At 33.1% G+C, this 26,347-nt stretch overlaps 1 protein-coding gene across 1 annotated transcript in view; it reads left to right on the top strand.

Moving 5' to 3' along the window:
* Nucleotides 1–26,347, top strand: part of SCN7A (sodium voltage-gated channel alpha subunit 7) — a 96,154-nt gene that overhangs the window by 6,370 nt on the left and 63,437 nt on the right. Inside the window, exons 2-8 of the mRNA XM_038001981.2 lie at nt 13,706–13,950; nt 17,072–17,190; nt 17,549–17,638; nt 18,953–19,081; nt 20,567–20,658; nt 25,375–25,581; nt 25,852–25,921. Coding sequence (XP_037857909.2) covers nt 13,720–13,950; nt 17,072–17,190; nt 17,549–17,638; nt 18,953–19,081; nt 20,567–20,658; nt 25,375–25,581; nt 25,852–25,921 — 938 coding nt within the window. The 5' untranslated portion in view covers nt 13,706–13,719. The remainder of the gene's footprint in view (nt 1–13,705; nt 13,951–17,071; nt 17,191–17,548; nt 17,639–18,952; nt 19,082–20,566; nt 20,659–25,374; nt 25,582–25,851; nt 25,922–26,347) is intronic.

Here is a 26,347-nt window from a genome sequence, read left to right as displayed (position 1 = left end):
ATTGGCATTTGCAATATTATCCTCAGTCTATTGATCCACTGTCCTTACTTTTTTGTTTCATTTTTCTTAATTGATATTATCTTGCTCTATGGTCTACATTCTTGAATGTGAACCTCAATCCGTTTGGAATGCATTAGGAATATATATTTGATATAGAATAGAACATTCCACAATTCTATCTGGCAAAGCTTATCTAACATTTGTTTTATCTCCCCTAGGATCAACTCCATTTTCTCAGAAAGCAGAGAGATTAATTCTTTAGGTGCTGCATTTTCAATTCCCTAAGATGGGAATAAATGGAAGTGAGGAGGCTGTGCCTGACCTGGGCAGTCATCTCCTACAGATGGAGAATCTGTCTCCACAGCTTGAGTGCATTCCTGGCAGGCTGTGCTCTAGAAATAAAACTGATGGACAGGGGAAACAATTGGGAATTGTGAGTAAGGAAGAAGAAAAACACTGACTTCCGGCATTCCTTTTCTTCCCTGTCCTTCATTGTCTAAGAAGATGCAGCTGCAGTTGCTCTTACGAAATGCTGTTGATGCAGCCTCTTGCATGGGAACGGGGCTCTCTAGAGAGAGCATTCGCTCACTGATTGAGTGGCCATGTAATTTATCATCCAACTCAGGATGTTTTTGAAAAGGAAAGGATGTAATTAATAGTTAATCCTTAACAACAGGCGTAAACCCAAACTGCCCCCAAGTAACCTAGAACTTTAGGCCACATTACTTAAACATGAGATTGGATGGGTTGGAAAGGAGAGGACAGAGTGGAAGGGAAAAGAGAGTTGTTATCCTGGAGGTGGGTGGGAGCCTCAGGCAAAGGTGAATGTCCCAGTTGTGTTTTTTGATTTCAGACTTTAGAGCTGTTTTGCAACAGGTCCTCCACTATGTGAATGCCAACATTGCAAGGTCATTAGAGCTGAGGGAAAACCAGTGCCCAAAGATACGAAAAGAGTGTGGATCTTCTGGAGAAGGGCTGTTGCTGAACAGGTATTTGTCTCAGCAACTCCTGTATATGCTTTATCTCTCATACTCAGGCTATCAGATGAGAAAAAACAAACAAGAAAATGTAATGATGTGTCTGCTTGCTTTATAAAGGTGGTTGGGTGAAGCTTAGTTATCAGCCAAGGCATCTTTCTGCCTAGCAGTCTGCATCAGATTCATCTCAATGGGCTGCAGCACAAGCTATTCTGAAATAGTCTGTCTGGATTGGGCCACTGGCTCCTAGATTTTCAATATTAACCCCAGGAGATTTCTGACATGCAGTTCAGAGCTTGCATGATTGAAATCACCTGTACTGAGATTTTCTTTATCTATAGCTCTCAGTACCAGCGTGTTAACCAGAGGTCACCATCCTCTCATCTTCTCTGTCCTCTTAGAGGCTCCAGGATTGTGAACTGCAGATTTGACACGGTCACATCTAGTCAACCTTCCAGGGTCTGGTACATTGTTGAAGGTTTTGTGTCTATCTGAATCTAACACTGAGTCAGACTTGGTGCTAGAGGTTTATGAGTGACCTTATATGACACTGTTTAGAACTCTTCTGTCTATTCACTGATTTAGGGTATCATTTGTGGATCTATGAGCTTAGTTCCACTGCTGAGGAGAAGCTGGCAACAATGAAGGGTCAAGGAAATCTACAGATTAAGTCTAACCACAGATTAAGAGGATACTCAAGGAAGTCAGCTGGTTCTGAGAGGTCCTCAAGAGTCCCAGGGATGTCCCAGTTCTGGAATTTTTAAAGCAGAAGTTGAGAGATCAGTTCTTGCATCTCAGGGGAACATTTTGTATCAAAGACCTCAGGATGAAGGGCAAATTATAGTCTGGTTACATCATACAGCCTCCTTTGTATTCCTCTGAGAAGCAGGACAGCCTACTTTTCTTCACTTGTTGAATCCTAATGTGGCCACTGGCCAGGAATTTTTGGTCAAGGATTTAACAGACTGGATCCACTAGAAATAGAATTCCAGGACAGTTCTGGCTCCTTTACAACTTGCTCTTTTTGATGAGATGACAAAGGATAATTTAGAATTATAGAGGCTTATTTTGCAAAGCAGTGGAAGTCTTGAGAACATCTGGAGAAATTGGGAACACTGAGTTCTTTAGAATGTGGGGCTCAACCACTTTCCCAGGGTTACTGGTAGGGAATCAAAGATCTTTACTGTTTTGAAGCTTCAAGCAGGAACATTTTAGGCAGAACCAGCTTTACTTTTTATTCCTAGAAACCTCCCTTTCTATTGCCTTTATCACTGTCATACTCACATTTCTCAGTGAGGCAGGAGACCCTGAAAAAGATCTTATTCCCAGTGATTCATGTCCTTTTCTAGTGTTTCAACTGCCACTAAGCCTTCCTTATGCTCATTGATCTTAGCATATTTGCAATCAAATGTGATAGGGTGATTTGCTTTGGTTGTCCGACACTGTTTGTGGACTTCTAATCCTATTGTGTCTGTTGACTCTCATTCTGAAGCTTAATGTCCTAAACTGTTCCTTCCCTTAAGAAGAGAGTTATCAATTGTTCCATATTATTGGGAGATTTAACACATAATCTGTAGAGCCAGACCCACCAGTGGTTGAGATGATTTTAATTCCAGTCTCTGTTCCTCCTGAAGCTAATCATTTTGAGAGATTAACAAGGTAAGACTTGGTTCTTATTTGTTTACAAGTCTCTATCCATTGTCCATAAATTTAGTGACTATACTTTATTATTTCTAGTGTGTTGCTGCCTGGTAACATACTTGGCACTTAATAAGTACATGTTCCACAAATGATTGCTCAACACATGAATTTCAAACGTAACAACTGTCGATAAGCTTATTGCCAAATATAACCCGCAAGAATAATCTCTTAAAGAAAAATTATAGCTTTTTAATATATCTGAAATAAAAATGTTAAAATATATAATTATAAAAATTAGTGAATATGATTTTATTATGGAGAGACTTACTTCTTCACAACTTCTTTCTGCAAGATAGCGTATTCTAATAATATGTTTCAAGGGGCCTGAGACAGGTTAGGACAAGAGATATAAGAATGGATAGAGTTACTTTTACAGTCTAGAAATCAAAAGCCAGCCAAAATCCTAGAACTGGGATCCAGAATAGATGAATCCTAGGTCAGGCAGAGAGACTGAGGAGCCTTAGGCAAAACTGCTGAACTGTGGGCAGAACACAATTGTAAGGAATCTAAAAATAAGAGCCATACATCGAAGTTATTAAGTTGGAAAAGAGTTGAACAATCTCTGTGGCAAGAAAAGGAGTTGGAGTAAAGAAAGTGATAGCCACACTAGAATAAAGAAATGCAAATACAAAAACTATCTGCCTGGGCACGGTGGCTCACGCCGGTAATCCTAGTACTTTAGGAGGCCAAGATGGGTGGATCACCTGAGGTCAGGAGTTCGAGATCAGCCTGGCCAATATGGCGAAACCGTGTCTCTACTAAAAATGCAAAAATTAGCCAGGCATGGTAGCGGATGCCTGTAATCCCAGCTACTTGGGAGACTGACGCAGGAGAATTGATTGAGCCCAGGGGGCGGAGGTTGCAGTGAGCAGAGATCACACTATTGCACTCCAGCCTGGGCAAAAAGAGCGAGACTCTGTCTCAAAAAAAAAAAAAAAAAAAAAAAAGAATCCAAGACTATAAATGAGTTATGCAACAAATAGGGTCAAGCCTGAGCCAGTATTGAAGACTAGAGCTTGAATACTCACAGCAGTATATGACTGTTTTTTATTGGATGTTGCATCCGTCCATCTGACTGCCTCTCAATCTTCCCACAGATAAACAGTTCTGCTCTTGAGACTTTAAGTCATTGAGTAATAATTATGACATGTTTCGGATTACACTTAGAATGAAAAGAGATATCATCAATTTCTTCTAAACCTGAGTGGAGTCTGGGAATCTAGAGAGAAGCATGCTATGCCTTATTTATCCAGCAGTCATCATCCATCAATCTCTACCCTTCAAGCTACAGCTCAGGACAAGAAAATACTGGGGCATCAGGTTGGCGGGGGTGGGGCATGCAGAAGGAAGAGAGTTTCTTAACAGCAAAACGTTTGACAGCGTGGTTGACTTTTTGTTGTTGTTTTTGGGCATCATGGATGTCACTTGCAGTCTACTATTATGGTCTTTATGGGTTGCAGGTTACAGACATTTGTTAGAAGATGAAGCAAATATGAACAAGCAACTCAAAATTAGCAAGATTAAAATCTTAAAATGATGAGAAAGGACATACAAATATATAAAGCAAGAAAGAATGTAAAAAGCAGAGCCCTTTGAGTTTAAAAATAATTTAAGAATGTTAAAATGTGACAGATTATCATTGTAATTTATTACTATTATTATTATCATTTTGAGTTATCAGTAAAAGAAAATTAAGTCCTGCATATCCTCTATTAAGATAATATTTCCATTAAAAAGATGGATAAAAATAAAAATACAGTGCTTTAAAGGATTAGAACTAGTAATAGCTAATGTTTCTTGAGTGCATAGTACCTGGCAGGCGTTGTGCTAAGTGCTTTATATGTCTTAACTCATTCAATATTCATATTAATCTATGAGGTAGGTACCGTTATTATTTCCATTTTATAGAGGAGGAAGCTAAGGCATGGAGAGGTTAAACATCTTGCCTAAGGTTACAGTTAGAAAAGGTTACAGCCCAGATTTGAATCCAGACAATTTTGCTCCATAATTAAATCTTTTCCCCAAATATTTATGATAAAATATTTCAAACACCTAGAAAAGTTGGCAGAACAGCAAAGAATAACTATATTATCAATAACTAGTGTCTTCAATTATTATTTTGTATTTACTTGATCATATATCTTTTCCTGTGTCCATCCCTCAAACCATGCATCAATTCTTATTTTTTGATACTTTTCAAAATACATTGCAAACCACAGTAAATCTTATACGTAAACACTGTGTGATTCATATAAGTAACTAGAATTCAGTATTTGTTTGTTTTTTTTGAAGATAAAGTAAAAGCACAAATCTGAAGTGTACTACTTTATCAGTTTTGATGAATGTGTCCACCGGTGTGCTGCAAGTCGCTAACAGGATATTGAACATTACCATCACCACAGAGATCATCACACCTTTGCAGTCAATTCCTACCCTACTCCCAAGATTAGCTTGCTGTCTTCTAGCACTTCATATAAATTGGATCATATAGTTTGTAGTCTTTGATATAAGACTTCTTTCACTCAGCACAATGTTTTTGTCACTCAGTCATTGTCATGTGTATTAGTAGTTCATTGATTATTTTGCTAATTTTATTCTATTGGATAAATAGACTTCCATTTTTATTTTTATAAATCTATTCTCGTCTTGATGGACTATTTCCAGTTTTGGGTACTTATGCTTTAAAAAAATATATTCCCATATATTTATTATTTTTCATTCTCTTCATTCCTTCTTAAACATAGAAATTTCCATCTGAAATATGTGAAAATATGTTTATTTTGTCTTCATTCTTGGAGTATTTTTTCTGTATGTAGAATTCTAGTTTTAAATTTCTTTTTCCTTTGACACCTTAAAGATATTTTTATACTGTCTTCTGGTTTCCTTTTTATTTTCTGCTAAGAAGGCAGTGATCATGCTTAATCAATATTTCCTAATTTATAATGTGTCATTTTTTCCAAATTTTTTCAAGATTTGACTGTGATATACCTTACTACTATATGAGCCATGTGACTTAAAACATGTATTAGTGATGATATATAAAATCTTTAGCCTTCTAGATTAGATTTTTAAATCATAAATTATAATAGGTAGGTTCTTTTCAATATGCTACCCTTGTAATCACTCCATAAAGAATTTCACACATTTTGCAGATGCACATAATCTTTTTATTTCTCTGTGTTTCAGCTATTTATATATTTATATAACCATATAACCATATACTATATATACATTAATATACACACTCATATGTACATAAATATACCTATTTATATTTGCATGTAAAACATGTACACATACATACAGTTTAATTACATATATTAACCTCCAGATTTATATTTCCAATATCTGAATTGTTCTTTTAGCTGTTTCGCGTGTGCCTCAAACCCACCAAAAAATAAAAGACATTATCTTTCCCTAATTTCTAAGCCAATGCTTTCCCCATAGTCCATATTCTTTATGTGAATGACTGTCAGTCATACAAGCCAGATTATATAGCCTTCACTATGAGAACCCATTATCTATGTACAAACTTAGAAACAAGCTATTAGTCTTTTAAAAAAATTTATTAAGTTATCAAGAGACACATTATTTCCCAGTTAACACTTGTTTCTATTTTTAAGTCATTCTATATGTATTTAACTTTAAAATGCAATATAGTTACAGAATAACAAAAAATAATAGTAGTTCCTTTTAAGGATGTACTATAATCTTTTTTAGTGGCTGCACCTGAGATACATGTTGACTGTTTCTCATGTATAAAAATTACACTACTGTGAACATATTTGAGTGCATAAACTGGTTTGACATTTGTACCCAAGGATCAAGTCTGTGTTGCTTGAATCGCTAGGATAAAGTGTAAACACTTTTATTTATAAACAGTACCAGGTTTCCTCTTAGAATAATTATACTATTTTATATGATCAAAAAAAGTTTGAGTGTTTTTTTCATACCCTAACCAGCACTTTACTTCATTAAACTAAGATTTCCATTTTAAATTATTAAAAATAAATTTATATATGATTGATTTTATAAGTTTTGTTATTTTAAATTTAAATTTTATTTTACATTTAAATAGTCGAGCCATCTGGAATTTATTTTAATGCAAGTAGTGCATGGAGCCAGGGATAATGAGAACTGCCCACTTCCGAACCTTCCTGTAGGTGTTCCACAAACAATGCAGTACAACAAGAAAAACAAATACAACATAATATGTACACAAAACTATGCGACTAAATATAACAAACCTACACAAAACCCACACTATCCACATAACTAGAAGGCAGCGAATACTCAATCTTTAAAATGCCTGTAAAAGAAAATTAAACCCAAATTTATTTGAACTATATCTTATGCTCCAAAGCCTTTATGGAAATTGGGACATAGAAGAGAGAAAAAGTGATTGGTGGGAACTAACACTGATTCAGTGACTGATAGCATGTCCACCTAAGTGTGAATATACCAATGAAAAAGCATTTTTTACAAACTTCCCTCTATCAGTTATTGAATATCTTCTATTTCTCCACTTTCTTCTGAAATAAACTACTCAATTGTTATGTAGATTCCGTATTATACTAATACTTCAAATTATGCTTAATCACAGTAACAAAATTGGCATGGGGAAATGAAATTATGTGATAGACTAAAACTACTACCTGTGCTCAGACAGGTACTAAGATGCAGCCAAGACCACAGCCAATGTCAAACGACAAAACCAGTCCAGCGGACATAAATAATACTTCATCCTCAAACCACCAAAAATGTCACACTGGAGACGGCTGTAGGCTCCACTGATATTACTGCTTCCCAAATTGCTACTGAAGCTTCTGTTTCTCTTGCAAAAATGTATTATCCACTCCCCTCTTATTTTGTGTTTTTAGATCTAAATTCAAAATTTTGAGTTGGTTCATTGATTGGATTGGCCAGTCATGTGTTCACCTCTTATATCCATAAGAAGCTGGTCAAGTTATTATGTGATGCTTTCTTTCACTTCTATTGCAGTAGGTCTCCAACTACAATTCCTACAATAATGAGTTCCCTAAATCCAGACAGTGGATTACCATGCTAGGCAGTACTATGTCCCCTTTAAATTAATGTCCTCTATGCTTGCTCACCTTCGGTTTTACAAAACAGAAAATGTTTTACTTTGACAACATTTGCCTAAAGAAAATTTCTAGACACTCCCACCTTACATCAACCTGTCAGCTACTCAGTTGTGCAAGTTGGTGGCTAAATTATCCCAGTGAGCTCACTGGTTTTTGGACGTTTCTAAAGTAGCCATACAGAAGTATCAATTGTTTACACTTGCCCCCAAAAAGTATATATCATAAGTATTTTTGCAGGGTAGTTTAAGTGTACCAACATTTAGATTTAAATACCTAGATTAGCATTTATTTCTACCACCTTTATGAAGAGCTATACAATGATGGAAAAGTCATTATACTGATCAAACACTGTTTCCCCATCCTTAAAATGGTAATCGTAAGGAAGATATGTGAGAAAATAAGATAATTTAATTAGAAACATCTAGTTCAGTGCTTTAAAAATGGTACTTGGTAAGCATGGCCATAATCATAATTTCCATAAAGATTAAAATAAATTTTGGCTCATACTTAAATTTGAAATTCATTTCAAGGAGAATTTTTTTTTCTATAAGAATTCACCCCATTTCCATGTACTTCTGCTGCTCCTGCAAATGTCAACTGATACTCAACAGAAATGGATTCCACTTCAGTCAACAATATACAATATTGGTACAATGAATTTGTTAGTGTCCAAATCTGGACTTGATACAATTGACTTTTATACAATTATTGCCAAAAGTTTACTTTAGCTATTCAATTTTTCAGAAAGAAGTCTAATGGATGGATTAACTATTAATCTTTCTATACTTTTTCAGACTTTAGTGCTGTATTAAAATGGCTCACCAGAAAGCATAGTGCCTGGACCATATTACATAAATTCCCCACAGAAATGATTTTACTGAATTATGATTTAATGATTAATAATTTAACAGTCGGCACTCAACCATCTAGAAGTTGGATGCATGCCACTTCCATTTGATAAGTGCTTACATTTTTTTTTTTTTTTTTTTTTTTGCAGTATCACAGAAGGCAATGCCTGCTGTCTATTCATTCATTCATTCATCTAGTCAACAACCCAGGGTAGTTTCATTCAGCATCAAAATTATCACTAAAACAATCTTCTAGGATAAGTGACTGAGTTGAATGACAGAATCAGTACTGATGAAACCACTACTGTGGTCCAGGATTTCTTTGTGGTTTGATTGAATCTTTAAAAACTTGTGAGATATATGAGGAATTCCAAATTTTACATATGAGGAAAGGTCAGGTGATGTTACTAAGGTCTTATAGCTGGGGGGTGGCAAAATGAAGAGTCCAAGGTTATTTTTTATGGAATAGTAAAAAAAAAAAAAAAAGGGGGATATTATACTAGGATTATGCAATAGGAAGACAGGCTGGCAAATTGGGTCTTGCGGTTTCGATAGAAGGTGTTTAAACCATTTTCATTAATGGCAGCATCCATGCAAGAAGTTTGTAACCTTTTTTTGTGTCTTCTTTTAAGGCCAATGTTCTTAACTTACGTTAGTTTAGTAATATTTGTTAGCAATCAGAACAAATCCCTAAAAATGTCAAAAATGTATTGATTTTGTTAATTCAGTATTGCATAGTTTTAGTTAGCTAATATTTCAGTCAGACTTTTATATCATGTGAAACTGTGCAACAAATTCAATCCAATGATCTTAACCTTAGAATGTTCCAAAATTATAAGATGTGGAAATTAACAACCAATATTCAGATCTATTTAAATCATCCCACTGCCTGTCAAGAAGTATGTGTTTCCATGTTGGTAGTAGGGGAAGGTCTGATGTCCAAATCAACCCATTTCATTTTTGACAGCTATTAGAAAAATCTTTATTTTCTCGAGCCAAATCTCTTCTGGCTTCACCTCATTGGTTCTAGTTCATATTTTTTGAACAACATGAAAGTCTAATTTCTCTTAGAACCATTTGGATACTTGAAAATGTTAGAACCATTTGGATACTTGGAAATAGTAAGATTGTACTTGAGTTTTTTCCACCTCAACTATACATTCTCCATTCTTTTAGCTTGTCTGTAAATTGTTCTGTTTTAATCAATCAACCTTCTGGTTCCATTTGAAGACCCTTCAGTTTATGTACACGCCTTTTAGGTGTGGTGTGCTTGGATTACAGCACAGTAGAGAAGGACTGCCTCCTGCATCTTCCATCAACACAGATAGAGGTTATATTAGTGTTCTTGGCAGACACAAATTAGTATTGATTTATACTGCAGTTACTATTAAGTAAAATCCCTTGACAATTTTCTCTGTTACAAAAGCGTATCTCTTCTCTACTGTACTTGTGCTGATGAGTATTTTAGTCCAAATTTTGAAGTTTTACAAGTATTTCTATTGTATTTTTTCTAGTAAATTTGACTCACCATTCTAATATAGCAAATTTTATCACAGTTAAAAATTTATGTTTATTTTCCATGTATTATGTGCCAGACACTGTACTAGGTGTTTTTACTCATATTATTTTGATTTATCCTTATTTAACCTGAGGAGGAATCCCAATTTTATGACTGAGAAAATATGTTCAGGGATATTAAATAATTTGACTGAGGTTTCTTAGAACATTAGTAACAGAGTTCAGGATTTGACTGTAGGTCTGAGTTCAAAGATCATGATTTTATTTGTTTCTACTAGGTTGTTTCTCTATCACAACCTAAATTGTTGATATGTTGAATAAGTCATATAGAATATAGATAACTTGGGTATGTCGTATCCATTGGCCACCGGCCTTTAGACAAAAACCCTGAGTCCTTATAGGCCTATCTTATTTTAATGCTGTCTAGCACGTATTTTTTCATCTTGTGAGACATTTTACAGTTTGACTTACTAACATTCAAATACATATATTTTACTTCATTTTCCTTATTAAATAATCAAGGCTTATGGTGAGAAAATAGAGCATGAATAGGGTTGGTTCATGTAAAAAAAAGTCCCTGAGCAGCCTGTAACTGTCACAAAGCCCATGAATTTTTTCTTTGAAGAGATTCAACAATCTTTAGTTCTTCACTCAGAAAATTTAGATATTCTCTTTCCACATAGAAGGAGGAGATTAGAAATACCAAGAAAATGTCAAGTCACAGTTAATTGCTAAGGCAGGAAACAAAACTCTAAAAGTATAACAGGATCATTCAGCAGTTGCCTTTGGGAGCATCACTATATTTTATCATAATATAGTAAAGAATGTTTATAAAGATAACCAATAAGTTATTTATAAATTATTTAATATACATCCAAGGATCTCTGTGTAAAAATATTTTGAAAGGCTATTTTCTTTTCTTTTTTTTTTTCTTTTTTTTTTTTTGAGACGGAGTCTCGCTCTGTCGACCCGGCTGGAGTGCAGTGGGGAGATCAAGGCTCACTGCAAGCCCCACCTCCCGGGTTCACGCCATTCTCCTGCTTTAGCCTCCGGAGTAGCTGGGACTACAGGTGCCCGCCGCCACGCCCGGCTAATTTTTTTGTATTTTTAGTAGAGACGGGGTTTCACTGTGTTAGCTAGGATGCTCTAGACCTCCTGACCTCGTGATCTGCCCGCATCGACCTCCCAAAGTGCTGGGATTACAAGTGTGAGCCACCGCGCCCGGCCTGAAAGGCTATTTTAAAGGAAAAAAGATTTCATATGTAAGAGAAAACTTAGTTATCTGTAGCTTATACTCATAAATTGTACTTATTCAGAGCATCTTCTTTCCCCTTAATGAAGTTTAATATGTGAAATGTGACCATATGCATGTTTGTAAATGTGTGTATCTACATGGTGTCTATAGATAATCTTAGCAAATTTTTAACGTCTCAGATATTTAGAAATAAGTAAATTTTTAGGTGAGTTTTTATACCATTAGTCTAGGAAGACAACTCTAAGTAGATATATGTTGATCTTCTTAGTACGTATTCTTCCCTTGAAAATTTCCTCGTGCCCTATCTCTGAAACATCTCTTAAGGGACTTGGGCTTAAGAAACAATTGCTGTTGCAAAAATATCCCTGTCTTTGATTACAAACGACTGAACCAATCATTTGTGACTGGTTCTTGTAAATGAATCCAGAGGCTGGGCTCAGTCAAAATATATTTCTGTTTATCTTTTTTTTTTTTTGAGACATATGTTATAGATATGTGGTCAGAACTGAAAACCAAATAAAGTTAACAGACTGTCAATATTTTTAGTCTATGTGCATTGTTAGAAGTAAGAAAAGGAAGCCATTCTTTAAATAGAATGCAGCAGATATGAAAAGCAAAGCAAAACCCAGAAAACTTGATTCCACGAAAGGCATAAGTAGTCATCCCAATATTTTATTTTCATCTTTACTTCTCATTTTTATTTTCCACAGAACAGTTATGACACAGAAATGTACCATGTATCCTCCCCTTGAATGTCTGCAAGATTGCGTTTTGTATATTTAAAATATATCCTGCCCATCGTTTAGTTATGCTACCAGTGAAGTCTGATTCTTGCAGTGAATGGTGTTCCAATAATATTAAATAACTTATCTTTTGCTTACTTTTAATTAATAGACAAGTAATGTGTGAAAGTATTAAACAACTCTCTTTTGCACAATAGTAACAATTCTGAAGTAGAACGTATGTGTGAGTATATATATGTGTGGATGATTTCTGTCTTGGGAAAATCTTATGGAAGTAACTCAGCTAGTGCCAGCACTGTGAAAGAAAATACACAGATGCAAAATGCCACAGTATCAAAACCAAAATTTATTATCTTTAATTGCAATAATAAAATTACAGAGAGTGTTTAGATAAACAAATGAATAAAAATCAATCAATTGACATTGAATAGAATCATTGGAAGGGTAAATTTTGACAGGAATTGGACTGGAACAAATTAGTAAAATAAAAGGTTTGTATGTGTGAAAAAAGAACCAGGTTCATGAATGGCAAATTGATGCATGAAATTATATTTAATGAACACTACTTTGAGTTGCCTATAGGATATCTTGAAATAGGTAAAGACTAGAGTTGAAATATGTGAAGACTACTGGAGTACCCCAAAGATAGAATTACAAAGATGATTACGTTCAAGGACATATATAAATAAAGAGTATTCAATAATCATAATAGAAAACTGTTGAAAGAAAAATATTTTGTGTGTAAGGATTGATGACAGAGAGAAAAATACCATGAGTAATTTTCAAGGTGATCAGTTTGAGTTTTTATTTTTGCAGTGGCTCACAGGTTAAAGAGTAATTCTAGCAATGCAGAAAGATAAATAATTTTGGTTTTACCTGTTAAGTTGCTGCCTTTGGTGAAGTTACTATATAGACAGCTGGGGGAAGAAAGCATTTGGGAAATATTCTCATGTACTTGATAAATATTTGTATGCAAAGAGTAATTAAAACTCTGTTTGCCCATGCATTCATCAGAATGATAGATATACCAGAGGAAGAAGGCAAACCCTTAAGAGATATCAGAGTTAAAATTTGGGTTAATATTTGACCGATACTGTAATTGATTTTTAAAAAGTAATCAGAGATACAAAAAGAGACATGGAAGAGCAGGGTGCAGAGCCAATGCAGAGTAAGTTTAAAGAAGAAAAGTGTAGTCAATTGTTAAATGTGTCTCCCAGGGAAATAATTGGATTTGACCAGAAAAAGTATCTCTAGCAAAAAAGATCTTTCTAAAAAAGATCTCTTTTATTATAATGGAGAAGTTGAAAGGTAGATTTCAGTAAAAGAAAGAGTTTAAAACAATGAATAAGTGAAGTATATTGAGTTACTCATGAAATTACAAATTAAGTTCGATATTAAGTACAATAAAACTCAGGACAACTTAGATTTCTACAAAACTAAGGAATATGTTCTTTAAATGCATGCATTCAGTTTACTGGTCTCTATTTTTCATGTCCCAACCTTTTGTACTTTTATGGTTTTATTAGTATACCCAACTTTAATATAGAACTTTTTGCAGGTATAAAATTGGAAATGTTGGCTTCACCAGAACCTAAGGGCCTTGTTCCCTTCACTAAAGAGTCTTTTGAACTTATAAAACAACATATTGCTAAAACACATAATGAGGAACATGAAGAAGATTTAAAGCCAAATCCTGACTTGGAAGTTGGCAAAGAGCTTCCATTTATTTATGGAAACCTTTCTCAAGGAATGGTGTCAGAGCCCTTGGAAGATGTGGACCCATACTACTACAAGAAAAAAAATGTGAGATTTAATTGAGATTATTTTGATGACATTTCTATTATTTTATTTCCAGATATACAGAAAATGTAATTGAGATAGGATACAAAAAGATAATGAAAAACAGGGCAAGATCTGATTTTAAATTATACAGAACTACATAAGATGTCTCATTTTGGGAGCACACATATTGGAGATTTTTATCAAAACTGGTATCTTACCTGCTTAGGTAGTATATTTTGGATTATTTTACTTCATAATATATGTATTAGTATGCCTTAATGTAAGTGAAATATTTTAAGGGAACATGATGATTGTCCATTTGTGGTTTTCAATTTTAAAATGCCTGTAAAATGCCTAGAATGTGCTCAACAATTTAAAATGTTCAATATGATGAGCTTACTCAGAAGTTAGAAAAGTAAATACAACCTGTATGTTATTTATCATTTTTATTCATTCATACATGCATATACTTACTCCTTATCTCCAGAATGACTTTAGGCACCTGCTACTATATGTCCAACCCCAGAACAAGCACAAAATGTTAAATATGAAAATAATCACATTTAGAAATCAGAGATTGGTGTGAACCAATGAAGCTGAAAGAATCATTAAGGATCCTGCAGAATTTGAGTTATAGCTTAAAGAACACTTCAAAGTTTTAATAAGGGAAAGGGAAGACCTATGTGTAGGTAAGAGCAGAGAATGATTCTGGAAGGAGGAAAAGAAAAAGTGATGCTATAACTGGAAACTTAGCTGTTGCAAGTTGTGAGATATGAGGTAAGATAATGGAGATGTCAACGTGGATTTAATATGGTGATCAAAGGCCTGATGCAATGAATATAATGTTTAAGTAGCATTAATCCAACAGATTTCTAAATGACTATTGCATGGAAGAGACAGGATTAGAAAGATGAAATAACAGAGAGAGTAATCCAGGACTGAAGTCAAGAGGAGACAGAGAGAACAAAGCTGAGAGGAAACAGCACAATTTGACTGGCTAAAAATGCCAAGGTTTTCAGCGTAGAGGAACGGGATTGCCACTGACAAAATGAAATAACTAGAAAGAATATCAAATTTGGGGAAGGTGACAATTAGCTTCATAGTGAAAAAAATTAATTTGTAGAGCATTCAATGATATTATCAAATGGGTGACAAGGAATTGCACCACATTCTCTGGATGGAGGACAAAGTGATTTTTTTTTTTTAAATAAATTACAATTCTTTGGAATACTTGTCATGGTGGAAGAGTATTGACATTTTATGGTAGAAATGTATATATTAACTTAAAAGACTCCAGTATCTCTGGTAGCCTCCATGGGCATTATGCAGCATTGTTATAATATACATGCTTAATCTTGAGAGCATTTTAATGAAAGTATAAGTTAAGCCCTCATCTCAATTACCTCTACATTCAGTTTTTGCTATGTTTATGTCATAATAATTGATATGGCACAGTAACCGTAGGGATAGGTGTAATATTGCAAAGTTCTGAGTACCCTGCGGTGTGTACAGACGCGGTTGGCAAAGTGCTAGTTGTGTTATTGAAGACAAAACCAAATATTTTGAAAAATAAACCAAGGCCCAGATTTACTCTTGGTCTAGTTCCCATGAAGCATCTGGAGCAAGAACTGCACAGATAGCTTGGTATAAAAGTGCTGTTATAAATGACAATTTGTTTGTGTTATATTAGGTTTATTCTCTTAAAGGTGGCATAAAAATACTTTTATAATTAATAAAACAATTTCAGCTCTTAAATTGGGAGATTATTATATCTGAAATTACTCATCACAATCACATATATTACATCTTGTATGAAGTTTGAGATTGTTCTGGAAAACAGCATGAAAAGCCCATTTTAAAAAATCAGATTTACTTCGGCTCTTTCCAGTTTTTATTTTCTGTTTGCATTTAAAATAGAGGGAAGATAGCTATAGTATAGGTCAAAGTGTTCACAGATTGTGTGTTAGAAAATATTTTATTAAGAAGAATTATATCACAATTTGGTTTCCATTTAGAACATTTATTCATGAAATATTGTTGAATATATATTTGTACTAAGTAGTCTATTTTTCTGTATATATACAAATACAAATAGAAATAATCGCCTCTCCATAACATATAATACTGTAGCATCTAATAGATTATATTTAATATATAATTTTAGTATACTATAATTTATTGTGCTTCAGTATGTTATATATTATAAATTATAAAATATACTTTTTTAGACTGTAAGCTATAAAATGTTTGCTATTTGTATTTATTTATACCCCACAATAAAATTTTTCCAAATGGATATATAGTGGATATATATATACACACTTTCAATGAGTGCACATATATATATACACACACAAATATAAAAATATACAAACTTGCTCATATGCAGGTATATATATACACACACTATATATATATACATGAATATATATTATATACACACATTATATATATACACTTGAATATGTATGTACATGTTCATGTACATACACAAGCATGTACACATATTTAGATATATGACTCAATTTTAATTTCAGAATATTTCTGATATTTCATTATTTTTTGTTAGAATTTTAATGCTTTAATATCTCAACGTATTAGGTTTACATGTTATAAATTTCTGGTTTAGATATATGTATGTTAATGATATCATGCAAGTTTGGTTTTATTTCATAGACAATTGTTATAAAGTACTATTTCAATTCATTGAATCTTCTTTGCTACCATAATCCCACATTTGATTTGCTCTAAAATAAAAGCTAACTTTTAGCATTCATTACGTTCTCAGATACACCGGCTCCGGCATTTTTAAATGGATGTTCGTGAGCCATTAGGATATTGTGTTCTTCCTATTCTGTTAGTTCTCTAAGGAGACCAGAGGTTGGCTTGAGACTAACAACTTTCTTGGGTGTAACAGTAGCAAAAAACCCCAAAAAGCAAAAATGGTAGATAAACAGACAAGCCTCAATGCGAATAAAAACATCAAAATCCTTCCATTTGACTTAGTCTATAAAAATATATAAAAAAAGAAAAGTATAGCTGTTAGAGTCGAAAACTATAATGATGATTGACAATTTGTTGCATAATTGATGAGATTATGGTTCTGAGTTCTAATTTCACTTGATCGCTTTTCTTCTTACAGACTTTCATAGTATTAAATAAAAATAGAACAATCTTCAGATTCAATGCGGCTTCCATCTTGTGTACATTGTCTCCTTTCAGTTGTATCAGAGGAACAACTATCAAGGTTTTGGCACATCCATATCCTTTTCTGTTGACTTGTTGACTTTAAACTGTGCTGACATTAACTGCAACTATACTGTTATTCAACTATTTCTGCAGTATTTTTCTCTTTTCAATTTATGTCTCATGTTAGGTCATATTGAAATCTAGATTATACTTCATTAAGTGTTCCGCATTTGAAAATACATATAAAGTATATTTTCTAATATACACAACAATAGTAAATATTAACAAATATTAATGCCCATTGTTCAATAAGATTAATATTTTTCAACATTTAAGAAAATATTTTAGCTCAATGTATATAAATATATTTAATAGAAATAGATCTTTTCCAATATTATTTATTAACTATTATTCCTTGACTATAAGCTACCTTTTTCCGACTGTTTATTCTAATTAGTGTCCTGCTTGATTGCATATTCATGTCCCTGACTAATTTGCCAAAATGGAGACCAGTATTAGAGTATGTTATATAATTATTTTATACATATCATATATAATTATATATTTTTAGTATTTTACATTTTATTTTAATAATATTGAATTATATAATACATTATATGTTATATTATAATAAATTTAATATTTGTTAATGATTAAGATAATATTTCAGTGCTTCACATCTATTTTCTTTGCTGTTGCAATCTCATTCCTGATTTGCTTCTAACTCAGGTAACTTTCATTCCTTTTCATTCATTAAGAAAATCCCTTTCTCCCTTTCTGTTCTATTCCTCTCTTTCTGAAGACATACCCGTCGTCTGGCTTGCATTAGACTGTAAGGATGGAAAGACCCATTAAATTATCTGGGGGAAAAGGCTTTCTTGAAGTTACCTTTTGAGCTTTGATTTTGGAAGTTGACTATAACAATATCACCATTAAAAAAATGCTTCAATATATATATTATATATATATAAAATAAAATTAGATCTTATACATGCCCTTAATGATGATTATTAATTATTTTGTAATCCCTATAGGGATCAAATTTGATATTTGATGTTTTTATCATTTACCTACATAATATGTAAAGACTGTTACCTCTCAGCTAAGATTTATTGATTTTTTAAATTTTTTTTAACTTTTATTTTAAATTCAGAGGCACAAGTGCAGGTTTGTTACATAGGTAAACTTTTGTCATGGGGTTTTGTTATGCAGATTATTCATCACCCAGGTATTAAGCCTAACACTTACTAGTTATTTTTTTCGTAATTCTCTCCCTCCTCCCATCCTCTGCCCTCCAAAAGGCCCCAGTGTGTTGTTCCCCTCGATGTGTCCATGTGTTCTCACCATTTTGCTCCGACTTTTAAGTGAGAACATGCAGTATTTAGTTTTCCGTTTCTGTGCTTGCTAAGGATAATGACCTCCAGCTCCATCCATGTTCCTGTAAAAGAAAATTCATATAGAACCAAAAAGGAGCCCAAATAGCCAAGGCAATTCTAAGCAAAAAGAACAAAGCTGGAGGCATCATGCTACCTGACTTCAAATTATACTACATGGCTACAGTAATAAACAAATTAAGAAGTCAAATGTCATGACAAATGCCATAAGACACAGCCTACCCTATTTAAAGCATTGAATTAGGGCTCAAGGAGCACTTGCTTTCTTGAATGTTGTCTAATTTATTGGTGGTTGGTTTGTTTTGGCCTACCAAGTAGACCTGGTCTCACCTTCCTGATGACTTATTCTTAAATGCCAGCTAGTTATCATAAACATAGTATTTCAGAGTTGACAATGTATTATTCTCACCAATAATATTTATATGAAAAAATTTCTGCAGGAATACTTTGCTTGGAATTTACACATTTGAAATACTCGTAAAACTCTTTGCAAGAGGTGTCTGGGCAGGATCTTTTTCCTTCCTTGGTGATCCGTGGAACTGGCTCGATTTCAGCGTAACTGTGTTTGAGTGAGTATTTCTTTAAATTGAGTCTATTTTAATGTTTTGCTCAGCAAATGTTTTTCATAAAAGATAATTGACGTCTACAAAGATTTCTGCCTGAAGATAGTCTGCAAGTGGAGAATACTTCAAAGTTATAGTCATAGTGAGCTCTCTCAGCTGCCTCTGACCTAGTCCTCAGAAGATGCAATAAAAATGAAAGGAGTGGGTTATTTTCTGCTTTCTATTTGGAGCAAGAATGATAAATATTGAATTTGTGCATTTTAAGTGTGCCTTTTAGTGAGCGAATCCCCTGAATACTTAGGAGAAGGTCCTAGCAGATTTGATTCTCAATTCCCAATCTACGTTGCATGTAGCTACATTGCTTAAGACCAGTAAATATGCTAGAGATCAGAATAATGTATCGTAAACACCCACCCCCTCACACACATTTTCTGGAATGCTTCAGACAATTCTAACAATTTCATGTCTCTTTTTAAAATACTTCTATTTAGTGTATTCTAGCTACGGAAATCATTACTGGCATCAAACTCTTGTTAAAAATAATTTAAAGTGATTTTCTATTTGTAAATTGTGGGTCAATTTTTAAAATAACATTTATAAAGGTCATAAAGAGTGTCTGCTATATTGTAAGCAATCTAAAATAGTGTATCATATCACTGTAATCATTACCATCACTACTTTTACTGTTATTACCATTATCTTTGCTGTTTTGCTCTTTCTGTTAGTTAACACTTGCAGAGCCCTTACTATGTGCCAGGTGCTCTTCTATGTACTTCGCATAAGTTAACTCACTAAATCTCTCAAAAAACCCTCTGAATCAGGAAGTATTATTAACCCCACTTTACAGTTGAGGCAACTGAGGCAAGAAAGATTTAAATAATTTGCTCATCTTGCACACTTAGTTCATGGTAGAGCCTGGATTTCTACACAAGCAGTCTGGCTTCAGAGTCTGTGCCCTTAATCAACACACAGTCTGCCTTACACCTTCATCATCATCACCATCACCATTGTCATCATTATCACCATCATCATCAATGTCATCACCATCATCCTCATTCTCATCCTCTCTTCATCTTTATCTCATGTCACCACCATAATTACCGTCATCATAAGTTTAAATACTTAAAACGAATCTTATTCCTTAAAAAACTAGATATTCATTTTTCATTGTAACTATCTTTTCAGTAATTAGATAACAAAAGATTTATGAACATAGTATAGAATATTTGATGAGAAATTAAGAGTATTCACAGTGTCAAACTTTTGTAAACTCTCTTTAAGTTTATAGATTAATATTTACCTGGCCACTTTCCACTGCAGTAATCTTTGTCTTCTAATCAATAATAAAACTGTTTGCAATATGGAATCATGTGATCGAGGGAAATGTTTGCATAGATGGTTTTAAAAATAAGTTTCAAAAACCATAAAAAGCCAAGAATAAGTATCAAAGATGTAATGTGACTTTTAGGTAACTCTAATTTAATTCCACAGGGTTATTATAAGATACTCACCTCTAAACTTCATTCCAATGCTTCAAACTGCAAGAACTTTGAGAATTTTAAAAATTATTCCTTTAAATCAAGGTAAGAAATTGCATTGAATATCTTTTCTTCATTTTGTTTTACATACTGCCATGTATTCACTTGGACTTCCCTGTTGTTGTTCAGAGGAAATATTGAATAATGTTTCCACTCTGAAACCAGTGAGTTATCTGAAATTTACATTTATGTCACTCTAGGAAAGAGGAGAAAAATACATTAACTGTTATTTATTTGGTGTAGGCTCAATTTTTACAAAACCAAAATATAGACATCAGTAAAATATATTTTAATTTGTAATTCTTACAAATTATATTTGAACTTAAAACCTTCTTCTTAGACTTCTGAGAGAAATAGTGGTCTAGACATATCTAATCTGCCTCTTTCTTTTCCTCATTTTATCAATAAACCAGTTGATATGAACAAAGTAATATAAAATAAGATGAATTCCCCTTTTCTTTGAGTGTTTGGATAGGGTGCAATTCACATACCACAAAATTCATCTTCTATTAGTGTGGTTGCAACTTTACCACATTGATGGAAGATGCTGAAGACTAAGTTACAGCTCCCATTTCTGAAGACATTCTAACAGAAACACACCAACACCTTCTAGTTTGTTATTGTGAATGAATAAGAACAGTTAGATAAGAACAACGCTACCCAGAATGTTTTAACTGCAATTCAGAAGTGTTATGAAATAGCTGTATCAAGAAAGCAAATAAGGGATGTAATAAAAGCAAAAACAAAGCCTACAGGCAACTTTCATAGACCAGGAAGAAGGCTAAATATATATAGGCTATGTATTTGTAGTTCAGGCAGAACAAATGAGAAAAACAGATAGGAAAGTATGGTGATAATTCATAAGCTGTAATATACTCAAACATTGATTTGTGCACATTAAGCTGTTGAATTGTGGAGCTCGTGAATTATATCTCAGTAAAGCTGTTTAATAAAAACTGTCTGTGGCATGGCAGCTTTATCAAATCTAGTGAAGGAATCAATTAGTGAGAGTTAACCTGATGGGAATTTCACAGCTCTAGCTCCCTTACTACTCCCCACGTATTTCACATGCATCTTCATCTTAAGACTAGAGGTAAGAATTATTAAATACATCTGATGAATTCAAGTTGTAATAATACAAGAAGAATTCATTCACTAGAGTTGGAAGCCTACAGGCTAGTAGAGACCTCTCACTCTTTTTTTTGCAAGGAAGAATGTACTAGGCACATACCAGCAATATGGAGTGAATGAAAATATTTTGCAATATAGAAAGAGAAACGTATTTAATAGAAAGCAAGTATCCTCTTTTAAAATAAATGTGCTTAAAAATAGAAGCATACATAATAAATTATCTTTTTGCAGTCTCTCAACAAATGATGAAATGAGAGAGTAATATGGGCAAATATAACTAACTTTAAGACAGAAAAGTGATAAAAATTATACCACCCTAGATGAACATTCAGCGGTAATAGAAGCCATAAAATAGTATTATCAGTGCATCAAACAAGCATGCTTGTATAAAGGAAGACTAGAGGAATTCTGTATTAATACAATATAACTGAAAAATGGAACGGATTAATGAAGGAGAAAAGACTAAATTCCATCTTATGCATAAGTGGTGATCCTGAAAACAGACAAGAATGAATATAAAAGACAAATTATTGAAATACATACAATAGAAAAAACTTAAAAAAATTTTAACTGGAAAAAGACCCTACAAATGAAAGAGATCAGCTTATACTAGATCAATAATAACTACAGTATACACTTAGACATATTATAAAATGTTATAAATGTAAAGTATTAAAGAATAAAAGTATTATAAAATTCTTCAAGCAAAAAAGCAAGAAACATACATCATGGACAGGTCACCCTTAGACCTCATGTTAATAGTAAACTTAAGTAGGCAGTGGAGTTTCAGAGCTTGAGGGAAAGTGTAGGCAGGGAAGTTGAGACACTAGAATTCTATACTTGGCTGTCATTTGTATGTATAGTCAACAAATGTATGTTCTCAGCTGTGCAAGAGTTCTCAAACAGTACTTGTGTATCTTTTCAGAATATCTGCTGAAAAAATAAGTATGAAAATAAAATATTTAGAAATGAGAGTATTTAGTTCCAAAAGTAATTGCAATGAGCTCTGAAACCATTTCGACACAGAACGGATTGCAAATTACTGTTGTTAGTGAGTTGCAAAACAGAATGCAAATATTATAAATCAGAAGTCGGCACCTGGACTTCTGTGGTTCATTCTTGGACTAGAGACATATTTTATTTATGTTTTAGAAAACTTTGAAATAGATGTTAATATTATAAAAATATAATGATTTTATGTTGAAATCCAATTTAACTTGGATGAATTGTCAGGATAGGTCCACCTACATTTATGAATGACAACAACCTGCCGTGGATGAAGACCAGCTGCCACTTCAAGTCAGGCAGCTTCATCCAAGTCCTCTTAACTCCCTGTTTGTGTGAATTTGTGCTTCCTGGGAAGCCCTTGTAAGGATTTGAATTTTATCCTTTCTATAAATCATGATAGATAATATGTGATACAAAATACACAATTCAACAATTATAACTAGGTCAAAGGTCATTACTTATATTAGCAAAAACTGAGAAGTAAGAATAGAGAAATGTGAGAAAATAAATACAATCATTTTCTCATCTTATGTGGTGGGACTGAGTAGACACAGTCTTATTGATGTAGAGATACGCATGTTATTTAAAAATAGGAACTTAAATTGGATATAAGTTCTCGAAACATGTATTTTATCTAAAATACTAAAGGAAAAAATAGACACAGTAGATTTACTGACAAAGGAAAATAAACACAGTGAATAATAAGGATAATATAGAAATAAAAAAAGTAAGGTATATTCTAGTGTAAACCTAATTTACGAAAATAAATGCAATTGGTTTAAATTTTTTTTTATCAAGGCAGAGACTTTAATATGAAGTCAGAAATACGATTAAACTCTATAATAGACTTACACTAAGCAAAACGAAGGTTAAAATTTAAAAGAAGGAGGAAGTTATACCAGAAAATTAAGATCAAGATTGGCATATGGCCCAGAACTTTCTAACAAAATCTAATTAGTATATACTAATGAAAATGATTAGCAGATTTAATTTTATAAAAATGTGATGGTGTCATTTCTTTTCCATCAAACAAAATGTCAGTGCTAAAATTAAAGCTCCACCAAAAATTTGGAATACAATGGAAATTATCTATCTGTATGTATTTTATATATATAATCTATATATATATACACACAGACATGTATTTTTCTTTAAGAATTGCTCTTCTTAAAAACATTTCTGACAAAACAATATGAAAAAAAATTAGTATAAAGATACACTAAGGACTCATGACCGTTGCCAAATAAGCACACCATGCAAATACACCTATTTTAAAAGTTTGGAATAGTAACTACAGAAATTACATTGAAGTGATTTAATTTTTTTCTAATGAACTGCCAAATATATTTTGAAATGTTCCAGTTTTAGTGAAGGCTTATAATCTGGTTTATACTTTGGTTCAACATCTCTCGAAAACAATGTGAACATGTGTATCAACGCTAAACCACTGTTGTATGTTTGACACTGAAGTTCTATTATATATCTAGTATAATACTTTGAAAAGATTTGCTTGTAATAAAAAGAATGATACAATTCTAAGTGGCAAAAGGAGGCTATAAACATATATTTAATTATTAAGTCAAATTAAAATTGTATATTTAATCTAGATTATCACATTTCTATAGTCACAAGGATGACTTTATTTCAACCCTGTCATATTTTACTCAAGAAATCTTATCATCTGAGGTCATTCAAAAGAATAGTTTTCAATTCTCACAATAAGATAGAAAGCAGGTATCATTTCCATTTTAAAAAATTATGAAACTAAAGCATACAAATGTTGACTACTTGCATAGTTAACATCACAGAGTTAGTATATTCTTATTAATCATTGTGCTGAGCAGTTATTAGGAAACTAATGCACACAGACTAGCAAATAAGAGAGCAAGTGAAAAAGAAAAGGGAGGAGGGAGGGAAGGATGGAAGACAGAAAGCAAGTTTATACACAAAAAAGTTGATAGTAATTTATTCTATGAGCTATGATTATGTTGTTTTTGTTTTTTCTACTTTTCTACTTTCAGAAGTCAGCATGTATTACTTAGAAAAATGAATATCCTTAAATAAAGCCAGTTTTAAGTTTGAATTCTCTGTTAGTATTCTGTTATAAATACAGTTTACATAGATCACAGTTGTGTTATTCTCATTCTTGTTTATTGAAATTCTTCATAATTTTATTTAATTAGCTCACAAAATTGAATTATTATAAAGTCAATTAAAGAATAATATAGAATACTACTGTTTCAAGCTGTTTATTTTTTCAAGAACATTTTAATTTTGATTTATAACCTTACGCCTTTATTTATGCTTGCAAACACTGGAGGTTGGTATGACAAGCAGTAACCAAGAGAGGGAGATTGTTTTTCTTTGTAAAGAGAAACAAGCAAATAATTAATTTTAAATAGTGTGTCTGAATTATTTTGTTAGGTGTTAAAAATTAGCAGTAATACATAAACCTCAACTTTTGATTTATTATTCACTTTATGTATGAGACCCAAATAATTAGAATATTATAAGATAAAACTATTGATTTCAATGGAGTATGCAGTTGCTATGGGAGAAGTTTGCCAATAGTGCTTTTCCAAGATATTACACTATTCCAAAAGCAAATGTTTCTCTTTCCAGGTCTGAAGTCCCTCGCAGGGGTCCTGACCCACTGCTTGAAGAAGCTTATTGGTGTCATTATCCTCACTCTGTTTTTTCTGAGCGTATTTTCTCTAATTGGGATGGGGCTCTTCATGGGCAACCTGAAACATAAATGTTTTCGATGGCCCCAAGAGAATGAAAATGAAACCCTGCACAACAAAACAGGAAACCCATACTATATTCGAGGTAAGAATCACCTTGCCATGTATATAAAAAATTGAAACTTTTGTTAAAGGCAAAGCAGTCTTCCCAGAAATGTTGAACACTCAACATTTTGCTAGATTCCCAAAGGCGCTGGCTTGTGTATCGGATGTTAGGTTAAAAAGGCAAGGATATTTGCTCTTTTCTTCACAATTGCAGAAAGGGATTTTAGCTTCTGCAGAGATCCAAACTGATTTCCAATGTGGCGCTAACTCATAATTACATATAGAATATCATTTCTTGCCTATTTTTCAGAAACAGAAAACTTTTATTATTTGGAAGGAGAAAGATATGCTCTCCTTTGTGGCAACAGGACAGATGCTGGGTAAGTGGTATTAGTTTTATTCTATTAGATCATTATCACCTGTTGATAATACTTAATGAAGGACTGTTGTTTTTACTGTTGCTTCCCATTTGATTGTATTATCTCATTTCATCATCGAAACCATACTGAGAAGTTGTCTTAGTCTACTCAGGCTGCATTAATGAAATATTATAGACTGGTTAGTTTAAAAAAAAGAAAAATTTATTACTCACAGTTGGGGAAACTAAGAAGTCCACATCAAGGTGCTGGGCCAATTTGGTGTCTGGTGAAGGCATGTCCTCTGGCCCATACATGGTGCCTTTTTGCTGTGTCCTCACATGGCAGAAGAGGCCAGAGGTTTCTCTCAGGCCTTTTCTCTTGGTATATCGATCACATTCAAGAGGACTTCACCCTCATGACCTAATCACCTATCAAAGGCCCCATCTC

This window comes from Chlorocebus sabaeus, chromosome 10, assembly GCF_047675955.1.
Source record: "Chlorocebus sabaeus isolate Y175 chromosome 10, mChlSab1.0.hap1, whole genome shotgun sequence".
In the NCBI taxonomy this organism is placed as follows: Eukaryota; Metazoa; Chordata; class Mammalia; order Primates; family Cercopithecidae; genus Chlorocebus; species Chlorocebus sabaeus.
This window is presented reverse-complemented; position numbering and strand designations above follow the sequence as displayed.